Source organism: Podarcis erhardii (assembly GCF_964252035.2).
Source record: "Podarcis erhardii genome assembly, chromosome: 11".
NCBI lineage: Eukaryota > Metazoa > Chordata > Lepidosauria > Squamata > Lacertidae > Podarcis > Podarcis erhardii.
The window spans coordinates 6359680-6373194 of record NC_138501.1 but is presented as its reverse complement, the minus strand read 5'-3'; the positions used below and the strand labels follow the sequence as shown (position 1 = coordinate 6373194).

Below are 13515 nucleotides of genomic sequence, written 5' to 3'. Positions count from 1 at the left end.
CGGGGCTAATGGAAGCCCCACCACATTTTAAAGGCATGTTTTCCCGGAGGGGCAAGAGGTCCTCCACACAGTGGCTTGCTGAAATGCTGTAAGAAATGCCTCCCCACCCTCCATTAAATAGCTTGTCTGGTCCTTCCTGCTTTTTTTAAAAAAAATAATATTTATTAAAGTTTTAAAAATTACAGAAAGAAAAAGTAACAATACCACATTAAACAAAAACAAAACAACACATCACAATATAAAAAAAGAAAAAAACAGAGAAATGAAACCCATTAAACAAAAACAAGAACCACACACACAAAAAATCAGATCTCCTCATTACTAATCTTTCATTAGCTTATTTCCTTGACCTCCTCACACCTCCCTTTTTTGTATTCTAGGTCAATTATCCATTTCAGCAAATCCTTTCCCTCTTTTAAAATTTCTGTCCTGTAAATTGTCTTAATATAATGTAACTTTACTTTTCCTCCTTTCACCAATTAACAGTCAGTTATTCCCAAATCCTTTATATCATTCCTGCTAAAATCATATGATATTTTTCCAACATCCTTCTAACAGATATTAATTTTACAATGTTTCTGTAAATAGTCTTTAAATTTCCTCCAATCTTCCTCCACCGACTCTTCTCCCTGGTCTTTCCTGCTGTCCCTCATGTTGTAGCTGGCATGGCTGCATGTTGGCGGTGACACTAACTGCAGAGTGTGACAGCATCTTACATAGTAAGGGAATACATAATATTCCCTGTTGAATATACACAGTTGCATCCTTACATTCAATAAGTAGTTACAGTTTACAAATATTTGGCAGTAGGACAAAGGATATCACTCCAGGCACTTCGCATATTCCATCATATTTGGGAGTTATATCAGAGAGGACAAAATATTCTACAGCTCTGAAGTTTAGTTTCTGTAAAATATTTACTGCTTCAGTTTAGAAAAACAAAGCCACATTCTGGATACTCACTTGACAAGGCAAATAATCAGAAAAGCCATACTTTATGCTACATTAGATAAAGGTAAAGGGACCCCTGACCATTAGGTCCAGTCGTGGCCGACTCTGGGGTTGCGGCGCTCATCTCGCTTTATTGGCCGAGGGAGCCGGCGAACCAGAGCAGCGCACGGAAAAGCCGTTTACCTTCCCGTCGGAGCGGTACCCATTTATCTACTTGCACGTTGATGTGCTTTTGAACTGCTAGGTTGGCAGGAGCTGGGACCGAGCAACGGGAGCTCACCCCGTCACAGGGATTCGAACCGCCAACCTTCTGATCGGCAAGCCCTAGGCTCTGTGGTTTAACCCACAGCGCCACCCGTGTCCCGTATTCATACAGTAGTGAATAAAATAAAGGTTTAGTTGAGCAAATCTTGATACAAGCTGAATCCAAGGACTCTGTGAGATCTGTGGAAATGAGCACAGAAGCAGGTGCACTGGACAGGCAATTAAAGCAGACTCGAAATTGGGAGGTGGGATTAGACAAAAGAGGAACTGCAGGAACAGGCCATCTCCTACTGAGCCTAGAAGTGGTATCCCAGAGGGAGGAAAGGTGGTGTAGATTTTAAGCAAATGCATTATAATGAGATGTGTGGGCTGCTTATATCTACAGATTAATGAACAATTAATATATTGTTCAGTTTTTGAAAAATCAAAATGATTAATTCTGTTTTTTACTGAATGAATCCAATTCTCATTTGAATACTTTAAGAGAGAAATTGAGAAAGAGAATGAAAAGGGCCCACAAGAGGGAGCTCATAATGCCATATGATAGATAATACTGTACATAAACTCTTCATATTAATTGAGCAAAATATGTACGCTCCACATACAGCTGAGTAATTCATAGGATTGAGTAATGTCCATTTTACTTACAACTTTGTGCTGTGTGGGGGTCTAGTTGTTGTTGCTGTTCTAAGTAAATAATGTGGGGTTTTTAAAAATGTATTTTTAAACCCTAACCTATGACTTTTACAGCTAGAATGTAGCCTACTGTACAAATGTAAGAATCATCTGCTTAGCCTACTTTGTTGTGCCTTTGAACCTGGCCTCATTTTGTCTCTGACCCCCCACCCCGATTGTAAATGAAGAAGTTACTGAAAATGTAGATTCCAGAAACAGCTCTTCACTCCCCACAATATATACCACTTAAAAGCATTGTTAGATGTTGCCCTGTTGGTCTGAAACCATAGATAATAATATTAGTAATTGGGCACCTCACTTGCTTAAAAAGTGTAGCTGAGTAACAAAAGGAGTTTAGTTAATTTATTAAATCTGCATGAATTTACATCTGCATTAAAACAATAGTTGGAAATAGAAACCAATTTTGGCAAAAACACCTTGATGTAACTTGCAAGGCTGCTGGCATGTCAAAACTGACATAGGGACACCTGAAGGAATATAAAAAAATGAATGGCAACATTTCATAACACACTTTTTGTTTTTTATGAATGCAAAGCTCAATGTGGATATTTTCTATCATATATTTTTAAAGTTGTAGATTTTATACTGGTCGTGCCATAGATGTTTACTTGTAAATTTTAAAAGTTTTAAAGTTGACTCATTTGTAGCCACACAGATTTCCACCATAAGCACTCTGAAGTTTTATGAATATTGGTTTAGCTATTAAAAGTTAGAGCCTAATACCCTTCATTAAGGAAACATTACTATTAGCTAACACTAGGGGAGAAATTTGGTTAAGTTTGCATTTAAAAGCAAATTTACTTAATTTCCAGAACAATAAACTAACCAAAACATATCCTTCAAAATTTGCAGTTATCTGAATTTGGCAGTATAGTTCTGCAGCCAAGAAAATGTGTAGAAAATGCATAAGCTATTTATATTATTTATTAGATTTGTATCCTCCCTTTCCTTACAAAAGAACCCAGGGTGGCATGTGACTAAGGTAAAGTGTGCAGACTACTGCATTTATTAGTGAAAATCACATACAAAAATTCATTTTAGAAATATTAGAAAAAATATGCTTTGCAAAAATGTGTATATTGGGATAAATTTGTGCTGATTAATTTCCATAATTATTATTTTAAAAATAATGGGAAAATGAGAAAAACCAAAGTGGACAGATTCATCCATCCCTACTGACAGTGAAATCACTGGATCCACAGCTGCCTGCTAAGAAATGAGTGAAGCTCCAGCTAGCATAAAAGCAAACCAAAGGAAATGATGTTTTACTTCTTGATTGGAAGGATCCCAGTTTTGTATTTTCTTATGCTTTTTACAATATAGTATTTTCCTGATCCGTAACATAAGAATTATTTATTGTTAGCTCAAATGAGGGCAAGGAGTGTGTTTGCATGCGTCTGTAGTGGAAACATCTAAATGAACCATGACCGAAGCAGAGCAGGAGATAACAATTTGATATGCAAGCCAACAAGATTACTTTGTTTTCTGTGAAATCTGAAGAGCCATGAAAGTGCTGAATATTTGCTGCAACTCAGAGTTGAGGCTGAAATTAGTGCAGTAGGAATCTCAGTAATATTCATTGACCTTGCAGACATCTCATTTATAATAAGGCCACGGTCTGAAGGCACATGATACAGCTACCTTTCTGAAACTAAGCAGGTATAGAGCTGGTCAGTGGCGACAAACTAGGAACCCTATGTATTCTACCTTGGTAGCATTATATAAACAAATAAAGCCTGATTTCATAAAAGCTTTGCCTAGGGTTAGGGTTAAAAGGAAAATGTGCTGTATAAAATATGTTGGGTTACATCCAGTATGTCCCTATACTGATGGAAGGCACTTTGATATCCAATGAAGGCTTCCATCAGTCGGACCTGGAGGCCCGTGTTGGGTTGGGAATCTGTGCGTATGCGTGTGCCAATTTCCCCTTCACTCCTGTAGCCCAACCACATCTCTCACAAATATGCTTCAGAGAACTGAGGCTCTTTGGAACAATGTGGGAGGTGCAGTGGGGAGAAGGGGATGAATTAAAATGGCTTGCCTCCCTCTTCTGTTGATAGAACTCTCTGTCAGTAGGAGGCTGAATACCAGTAGGGGCTGAATACCACCCCCTCTTTTATTTATTTGATTCTGACATTCCTAACCCCTAAATGAGGTTGCTTGAAAATGTTATGACAATATTAAAAAGCATAATAATAATAATAATAATAAATAATAATAATATCAAAGAAGAAAAGTCATTTTAATGAACCCACACTTGGAATTTTCTTTTGCACATAGGAACTGAATATAAAAAACTGCAGTGGTCCTGGATTTAGAGGGGACAAAGTTCTGCTTCATGCAAGCACCTTTTGCCATAACCTGACAACTGTAGATATTAGCTGGACAGGAGCTACTGATTCAGGACTCATTGCCTTAGTAGCATCATCTATAAGGTACAATTAAAAACCGAAACATTTGTTGTTCTTCATACTGTTGTGCACAATTGGGTACCATTCTGTAGAATGGATCTGTAGAAACAAGGAGATTAAGGGGTCCTCCAGACTAGGGGTTTTTTTTGGAGGGTGTATATTGCAACATATTTTGCATTTAACAGGTGAGGATGGAACATGGAGGCTGAGAAATACATGACTAGCCATAGCAAATAATTAGTTAACTAAATGCCAGCCATAGTAAATGTTTTGTTGTTGTTGTTACTTGCTGTTGTTAAACTGTTGGGAGTCAGAAACCCTGTCTATCTATTTCAGGTCTTTGAGAAATCTACTAGTCTACCATTTGCCCGTGATCTATACTACCTTTCATGCTTTCAGGTGTCTTCCTATGTAGGTAGAATATCTGTGTAGAGAAATCATAACATAAGCTTAAATCTGGGCTGCATATTGCTTAATAGCTCAAATAAAAGAAGAGAATTGCTGTTGCTCTCTGTTTTTAGATTGCAGTGCCTTTCTACTAATGGATGCCGGATTACAGATGATGCAGTAACTGCCTTGATTGAAAAGCATGGGAAAAGGTAATTCATATACCAGCAGTAACTGCACCACAATACGAGTATTCAGTGCTTGTCTCATCACCATAGCTATATATGGTTCACAAGGTTGTGCATTTTCTCTCTGAAAACACTGCATTTTATTTATTTGCTGTTGTTGGCATATATAAGAACATAAATGGGCCTTGCTGGATCAGACCAAGACCTATCTAGTCCAGCATATTGTTCCTGCAGTAGCCAACCAGATGTTGATGGCTCAAAATAGAATATGAGTGCAATGTTGTTGTTGTTTAGTCATTTAGTCGTGGCCGACTCTTCGTGACCCCATGGACCAGAGCACGCCAGAGCACGCCCGGCACTCCTGTCTTCCACTGCCTCCCGCAGTTTGGTCAAACTCAGTTTGAGAACACTGTCCAACCATCTCGTCCTCTTTCATCCCCTTCTCCTTGTGCCCTCAATCTTTCCCAACATCAGGGTCTTTTCCAGGGAGTCTTCTCTTCTCATGAGGTGGCCAAAGTATTGGAGCCTTCATGGATCACTGCCTTGCCGTGGCGAAGGGGCTTCAATAACTCAGAGAAGCTATGAGCTATGCCGTGCAGGGCCACCCAAGACGGACAGGTCATAGTGGAGAGTTTTGACCAAACGTGATCTACCTGGAGTAGGAACTGGCAAGCCACTCCAGTATCCCTGCCAAGAAAACTCCATGGACAAAGACAACAGGCATGAGTGCAATAGCATGCCATAATTTACAAATCGTTATCAAAGAAGCAGCTGATATTGTAGAGACATGCTTTGTTGCAGCTGTGGCAGGTGAAGGCTTCTGGTTGTGCTGATACAGATACACTGTATCTGCACTCCTTCCAGCACTCCTTCCTCCTCTGGTCACTGCTATAAATACATGCCTGGGCTGTCTGTCTTCAGGCATAAAGGTCATCTGCAGGGGATTGCAACATGGCAAGGTTCGTGTTGCCAGCTTCCATGTCATGTCATCTTTGTGTTGCACACTTGGTCTGCCAATTAGCCCAGTGCCTGAAGCCAGCTCCTCATAGAACACATCCTTGAGGATTCTGCCATCTTCCATTCTTTGGACATGACCAGCAGTGGGCTTGGGAGAACACAGCTTTGTTTGAAACTCTGTCCTGCCATGTGATGCCCAAAATTTTCCTGACGCAGCACATCTGAGGCATCACCCCTGACAGTTGTAAGTTGCCCATGACTCACTTCCATAAAACAGTGTGCTCAACGCGCAAAGCCTGGTAGACCTTCATCTTGGTGTTGGCTGTTAGCATCACATTCCCTCATACCCTTTTTCTAATTGCCCTCAGAACAGTGTTGCATTATTGAGGGCTGGTGCCTTAAATTAGCACAAACTTTCAGTTGCAAAAGTAACCGCTTTTTACATTTTGCTTTGAGCTATTCCTTTGAAATAGTCATTTGGCAGCCAATTTCGGTTTCCGCCCGGTTTCGGTTTACCGCCCGGTTTCGAATCTTCCATTCCTGGGTAAGGTGATTGAGAGAGCGGTTGCTGAACAGCTTGGTAGGTTTCTGGATGAAACATCGGCTCTGGATCCATTCCAGTCTGGCTTCCGCGCTGGTCATGGGACTGAGACGGCTCTGGTCGCCCTAACAGATGATCTCCGCAGGCAGCTGGATCGAGGCGGGTTGGGGCTGCTGATTCTTCTAGACCTGTCAGCAGCCTTCGACATGGTCGATCACGAACTCCTGGACCACCGCCTTGCCGACGTGGGGATCCAGGGCACAGTCCTTCAATGGCTGCGCTCGTTTCTCTCTGGTCGGGGACAGAGGGTGGCGCTTGGGGGGGAATTGTCATCCCGCCACTCCTTGGTGTGTGGTGTGCCCCAGGGTGCAATACTCTCCCCGATGCTTTTTAACATCTTTATGCGCCCCCTCGCCCAGCTTGTCCGGAGTTTTGGGCTGGGCTGCCATCAGTATGCTGATGACACCCAACTCTATCTGTTGATGGACGGCCACCCGGACTCGGCCCCAGACACACTGATCAGATGCTTGGAGGCTGTGGCTGGATGGTTACGTGGGAGCCGGTTGAAGTTAAATCCTTCGAAGACAGAGGTCCTCTGGCTGGGACGGGACGACATGGGGCTGAGGGGGCAACTCCCATCTCTTGCGGGGGTGCAATTAGTGCCAGCACCGTCCGTTAAGAGTTTGGGTGTAATCTTCGATACCTCCCTCTCCATGGAGGCGCAGATTGCAGCTATAATAAAGGCGGCTATAACAAAGGCGGCATTCTTTCATCTCCGCCAAGCTAAGCAGTTGGCTCCTTACCTCTCTCGCCCTGACCTAGCCACTGTGATCCACGCGACGGTCACCTCCAGACTGGATTATTGTAACTCGCTCTACGTGGGGCTGCCCTTGAGACTGACCCAGAAACTCCAGCGGGTGCAAAATGCCGCAGCGAGACTCCTTACGGGGTCTTTGCTTAGAGATCACATTCATCCGGTGCTATACCAGCTGCACTGGCTCCCGGTGGAGTACAGGATCAGGTTTAAGGTGCTGGTTTTAACCTTCAAAGCCCTATACGGCCTAGGGCCCTCGTACCTACGGGACTGCCTCTCCTGGTATGCCCCACAGAGGAACTTACGATCTTCAAATAAAAACACCTTGAAGGTCCCAAGCCACAGAGAGGTTAGGCTGGCCTCAACTAGAGCCAGGGCTTTTTCGGCTGCGGCTCCAACCTGGTGGAACGCTCTGTCACAAGAGACAAGGGCCCTGCAGGACTTGACATCTTTCCGCAGGGCCTGCAAGACAGAGCTGTTCCACCTGGCCTTTGGTCAGGGCGCAGCCTGACTCCCTCCTTTGGCAATCTTTACAAAACTTTAGTTTATGGTTGCCATCAATTTTGATTTTAATTCATTTTTATAATGTTTTATAATGTTGTACTGTTTTAGTGTTGTTAGCCGCCCTGAGCCCAGCTTCGGCTGGGGAGGGCGGGATATAAATAAAATTTATTATTATTATTATTATTAATTCAATGCCAAATTATTAAAGCTGAAAGTATGTACAAGGTTTTGGGGTTCTGAACCTGTATTTAGTTATAAAAATGAAAAAGACAGGATTTCTTTTTTAAAAAATTCATGCTAACTTCTCAGGTACAGTTTTCATTTGCTTGTGTGTTTGCCTAGAAAGTTTTAGTCAATAAATACTGTCTGTCTCAGGCTGGCTACGACTCCTATACAGCAGGTGTCTGCCCAGGGCAACAAAAAGTTTAGTGGTTAATGCTTTAAAATTAATTTTACCCCTATGATGCATTTTATCCAAGGTGTGCTAACAAGACAAATGAAGACAATAAACTTATTAAAAGGCATGTAATATCATGGGAAATGAATACAATGCAAAACCATTGTTAACAAATGGTAGCCACCGTTTGTCAAAGCTTTGCTTATTTCTTTCTCTCTTCAACCTCTGTTCATTTTGCCAGTTTTAAGCTAGTCAGGATCTATATTCTGTAATTACAATTTTCTTACAATCCCTTTTACTTTATGCCTCACCCAGTGCTGTCTTGGAACTTTAAAGAGAATGTGCAATAAATATTTCCCTTAGTATTAACCTCTGGCCTTCAAATCATTCCTACGCCTATGTTTGTCATCATATGAGCCCTATTCAGGTGTTCTTCAAAATCATGTTGGCAAAGTCACGGTGGGAGAATTCTGTTTCCAGTTACTTGGCAGTCCTGCATGTGTAATTGGGTCCATGAATTACAGGATTTATGTTATCGTCTATGGCATCCAAAAATAGAAACATTTAGTATTTGCATGAAGGTGCAACTCCCAGCAGGTTCAGTAACAAATCAATAAGGAATAACCCATCCTATACCGTGAAATCTGGAAGATAAGACATGCCAAGGCTGGACTATTAGGCTATTGTATATATGTGCATAAATAAAGAAATACGAGTTGTGGGCCCATCCCTCCTCCCCCACGTAATTCTAGCTTGTTTGTCTTTCATTATATCTTAGGTACATAGTAGTTTTTTCATAATGGTTAGAAACAAAACCATCATTATACACAGTCTGTAAAGATCTGGCTGCTCCAATTATTTGTTGTATGAGATCATGCCCACGTATACTTCTGCATTAGAAAAAAACCAAAACCCCATTTCTTTCCATTAAGAGGCATCTTAATTTAGATGGGTCATTCTACTTAGGTGGTTCATTCTGCTTAATATGTATGACGTATCTGAATCCAAGAGATTCTTTTGTTGTTGAAGCCTTTGGACTTGATGTTCCGGGCTGTTTATTTGAGACTCTGTACAGGACTGTCTGGGAATTGCTTTTTGTACTTCTCTGTCTAATCTGTACTGATTTGCTCTAATTCCTTCAATATTTTCAGAATGCTGGCTCTTTTTTCCACTTTGGATAATTTATGCTTAAAGAATTGTATTTTTTTTTTCCTGTGAGTAACAGTTCCTATTTTTAAAAACCTACTCACTGCAACTGATAGCAAAGACAACAACAAAACAAAATACGGGAGGTTTATCTTTTTAAATTAAAGAAGAAGGTATTTCAAAACTGAGGAATGGGAGCTTTCAACCCAATGCAAATAGCAGCTCTTAGAAGAGCGATTTTCATCAGGACCACAGCAGGGGAGGGAAAAATTAAATGCTCCATCAATGCCTGCTACAATCTTGATAATTATAACCCCCCCTCAGCAGCTACTATATTCATTTTTAAAATTCACATTAAATGTAAAGATGTTTTGAATATGTTATGTCTGGTTCAAGCTGTAGCGACGGGGGACGGGACTAGCCAGGTTTTTTGCCCCAGGTAAAGCCTCCAGAGGGGTGCCATTAAGGCTCCCAGCCTGTGTATGTGTGTACACAAATGTGTAAGGGAGGTCTTTGACCTATGTAAAATGAAGCCTAGTTTTGCCTCTGTTCAACCATTACTTTGCACAGGGCTTCCCCCAGCAGGAACTCACTGGAACTCAGTTCCAGCACCTCTCAGGTGGGCGCCATTTCCACCATAAGAGAACAAGGTAGGCGTTCATGGTGAGTTCCGGCACCTCTTTTTCTAGAAAAACAGCACTGACTTTGCCATTTAAGCCATTGTGCCAGTAGTCATAGGGTCAGGCAACCAGAACCCCAGGGCCCAATGTTAGGGAAGACACTGGTCCCTTCTAATACTGTAGCACCTGACTTCAGACCTAACATGGCACCAGCAGCTATGTGAAGTGACATAGAGCCAAAACGAGTTTTCCTTGATATCTCCAGCGTCAGATTTACATGAATATAATCTGCTGAGAAGTTACGTTTTGATTGTCAGGGCTGTAAAATTAGAGCAGAACAAACAAGACACAAAATACCTTATTTTAAGTGGCTTAATCAGTATTGGCTTCTTGCCTTGATTGTTAAAAAGATGCTCTCATACAATGACTGATTTCAACAAGGGCTTCTTTCCCCATCATAATTTGACTGTTCTTTTTATTGCAAAATTTCAGAGCATGGCGTAGTGCGATGATTCTTCTTGCTGATGTGTTTACACATGGCAGATGCACTTTAATGATATGGAATACTCCAGCTGAGTGCAATAAAAGCATACGATGAATTTGTGTTTCAGCACAGAGTGCAAGTATGACTGCGAAGAACATCTGCGATAGTGCAGGAAAATATAACAGAGCCGCTTAAGACATGGCAGGAGCAACACAGCCAGGAGCTACTGATAAATAAATCAGAATGTCGCCTGCCTGATTTGCTGTCGCACATTTGTTTTTCTTACTGTTTAACCAGAGTTTCCTTAGGTTTTCACTTTATGAAAAATATTTTTAACTTCCTTTGTGGGTACAGCCTACATGGATTTCTCTCTCTCTCTCTTTTTTAAATATTTATTACTTTTAAAACTTACAAAAAGGAAAAAGAAGAAAAAAGAAAAAAAGAAAAAAAACAACAACAAGAAAAGGAAAGAACAATACAATACAATATATAAACAATACAAAACACAACATTAACCTAACAAAACAAAACAAAAACAATGTAAAAACATACATTGTACCATTTCAGTAGTCTATCTTTCATACCCTTGTTTCATCGACCTCCTCTCACCTCCCTTTTTGTATTCCACTTCTATTAATTGTTTCAGCAATTCCTTTCCATCTTTCTCTATTTTCTGTCATTTAAATATCTTAACTTATTTTTACCCTTATTTTCCATTAATACTATAATGCTTATTTATGCTTAACTCCTTATAACATTTCAACTAAAGCCATAAGATTTCATTCCAACATTTTTCTAACACTCAATAATTTTACAATATTTCTATTTCTGAAAATAAACTTTAAAACTTTTTCCCAATCTTCTTCCACCATCTCTTCTCCCTGGTTTCGGATACTGCCAGTCATTCGTCAATTCCAAATAGTCCATCAACCTGGTGATCTTCTGTCTGAGGCTCTTAACTCTTTTCCAAGTCCCTTCTGTAGGTCTTCTTCATATTTATACATGCACGTTACTTTGTCTTCTACTGATCTTGTTCTTATTTTCCTTCCTTTGATACTGAAGAGCAGATCTCGGGGAAGCTCCAACCTCGCAATGCTTTTATTCCTTCTCGACAGGTCAACCAAATCTCCATGGTTAAATCTAAAATCCATGAGGTATTTCAGGACATGTTTCAAAATTCCTCCAAATCCAAAGGCCTCCACAGCTCCAATCTCCTCATGACCCAAGTCCAAATCCTAAAAGTCAGTAAATCCCTGCATGAAGGGATCTGTCCAACTTTCCTTCTCCAGTCCAGGCAGGGCTCCGATCCTCAAAATCTGACTTTTTCTAGGATCAATCATAAAAGGCCTCAACTTATAGTCCTCAATTTGCCTCTGTAAGGCTGGGACTCCCACTTGTATTACTTTAGGTTCAGCAACAGCAACTTTCTCCTTCGCCTTCACAACAATTTGCCCTGTCAAAGTAGATTCCTGTATCAGATCCTGAATAATTTCTGTATTGATAGCCACTTTTTGTCCCAAGTTAGTCACTTTTTGCCCCAAGTTATCAATTTTAGTAGTCATGACATCTGTCTTCTTGTGGAGTTGTTCCAACGAGTGACTTATCTTGCATAATGCAATCACTAAAGCTTCTTCTGTCGACATTCTCAAATAGTCCAAGGTCAATCCCTGATTCTCACAGTCTCTTATCTTGCAGCTGGTTCCCCCAGCTCAGCTCTTATAACAGTTTCAAAAGCTCCCTCTAGAGGGAAACAGTTTCTATTTGTATCAATCCTTTTAAGCACAGTTCAAACAGTAAATATAGTTTCAATTTTCAGTTACTTTTCCTCCTTTTTAAATGCAGAAGAGGACAATGGAAACAATATATTTCTCTTGTTTAGTTAACTGTCAAGATACGTTCTATTCACAGCCAATGAACTTCAAAACGTCAATCTTACTGGCAGAACCCTTTTCGGAGCAGTGGTGATTTAATTTTCAACACTCTCTCCTGCAGGCTTGCGCGATCCAAAATTTCCCCCCTCTTCTCCTGCTTCCAAGGGGGGTTTAATAGTTTTAATCGATGGAAGTTTAATCCTTTACAGAAGACTTTCCAAGACCTTAGCTTGCAGCGTCTTTGCTTCAATCTATTTACAAAAGGGGAAGGCGGACTTCCTGTTTAAAACCTTCCCGTTTCGGTGCCAAATTAAAACATTTATAGGTCCAATTTTCCGTTCTACTCATGGGTAGTTGTTTAAAATTGAATTGTCCACAGAAAAAAGTCAGCGCTCTCTGGCAACAGCAATGCGGCTTTACTCCGTGAAAGAAGCAATCAGTTCGAAGCACCGTGCCGCTCACCCCACGTCGCTCCGGATCCCCGAAACCGGGTCTCCCCGCGAGCAGGGGAGGCGTAAAAGGTGCCAGCCGAATCCCAGGTTCACAGGCTTCTCCCGCCTGTGATTTTTAGTGGGTCTGCGCCTTCGCCGTGGCGGCCAGACCCTGTTTCCACGGAGTAAATTCCTCCCGATCAGAGGAATTCCGCCATTACCAGAGGCGCTAACCCGGAAGTCCCAGCCTACATGGATTTCTCTCTGGTGAAAAGCTGGTTCATACTTTGGGCCCTTCCAGGAAGTTGTTTATTGCAGGATCTCCCCCAGATACATTTTTTTTAAAAAGTAGCCACACGGTGTTGTTGGCATCAAAATGTCAGGCTGTATTCTCCCCCCACCCATTTAATCTGGATTTAACCTCTTTGAGGTAAATCTAATAAAAATATTTTTTTAAAAAAACCTGTTGACAACCAATCACTTGCAATATTTCAGTTTGCAAATTAAGCCCCAACTGGAAGCGTTATTTCAGCATATCTGAATTGCTTAACTGTACATGTTCTCACATTAATCTACCACTTTTAACAGAACCCACAGTCTGTCACCTGAGGGCCAAGCTAGACAATATGTAAAATGTGTGAATGCATTTTATGTATCTGGTTTTTAAAGTAAATAAACAGCAACTACTCAGAATTAGAAGTATGATGTGTTGGGAGGGGTGGGTTAGTCCTGTGCATGTTGATTTTGGTAAAAATGGCCCCCTCCCAAAGTTGTTATTCAACCAGAGAGAAAAGCTGTCATTGGCACTTTGTAGGATGTTGAATAGGATGCAGTTTTCCCCATGTGCTCCATG

General features: G+C 41.1%; 1 protein-coding gene across 2 annotated transcripts in view; it reads left to right on the top strand.

Moving 5' to 3' along the window:
- The window catches only part of LOC309352470 (uncharacterized protein), a 47283-nt gene that overhangs the window by 21686 nt on the left and 12082 nt on the right, over nucleotides 1-13515 (top strand). For both annotated transcript variants that reach the window (XM_081880936.1, XM_081880937.1), the window contains 2 exons: nucleotides 4192-4346; nucleotides 4844-4921. In XM_081880936.1, the coding sequence (XP_081737062.1) occupies nucleotides 4192-4346; nucleotides 4844-4921 (233 nt within the window). The remainder of the gene's footprint in view (nucleotides 1-4191; nucleotides 4347-4843; nucleotides 4922-13515) is intronic.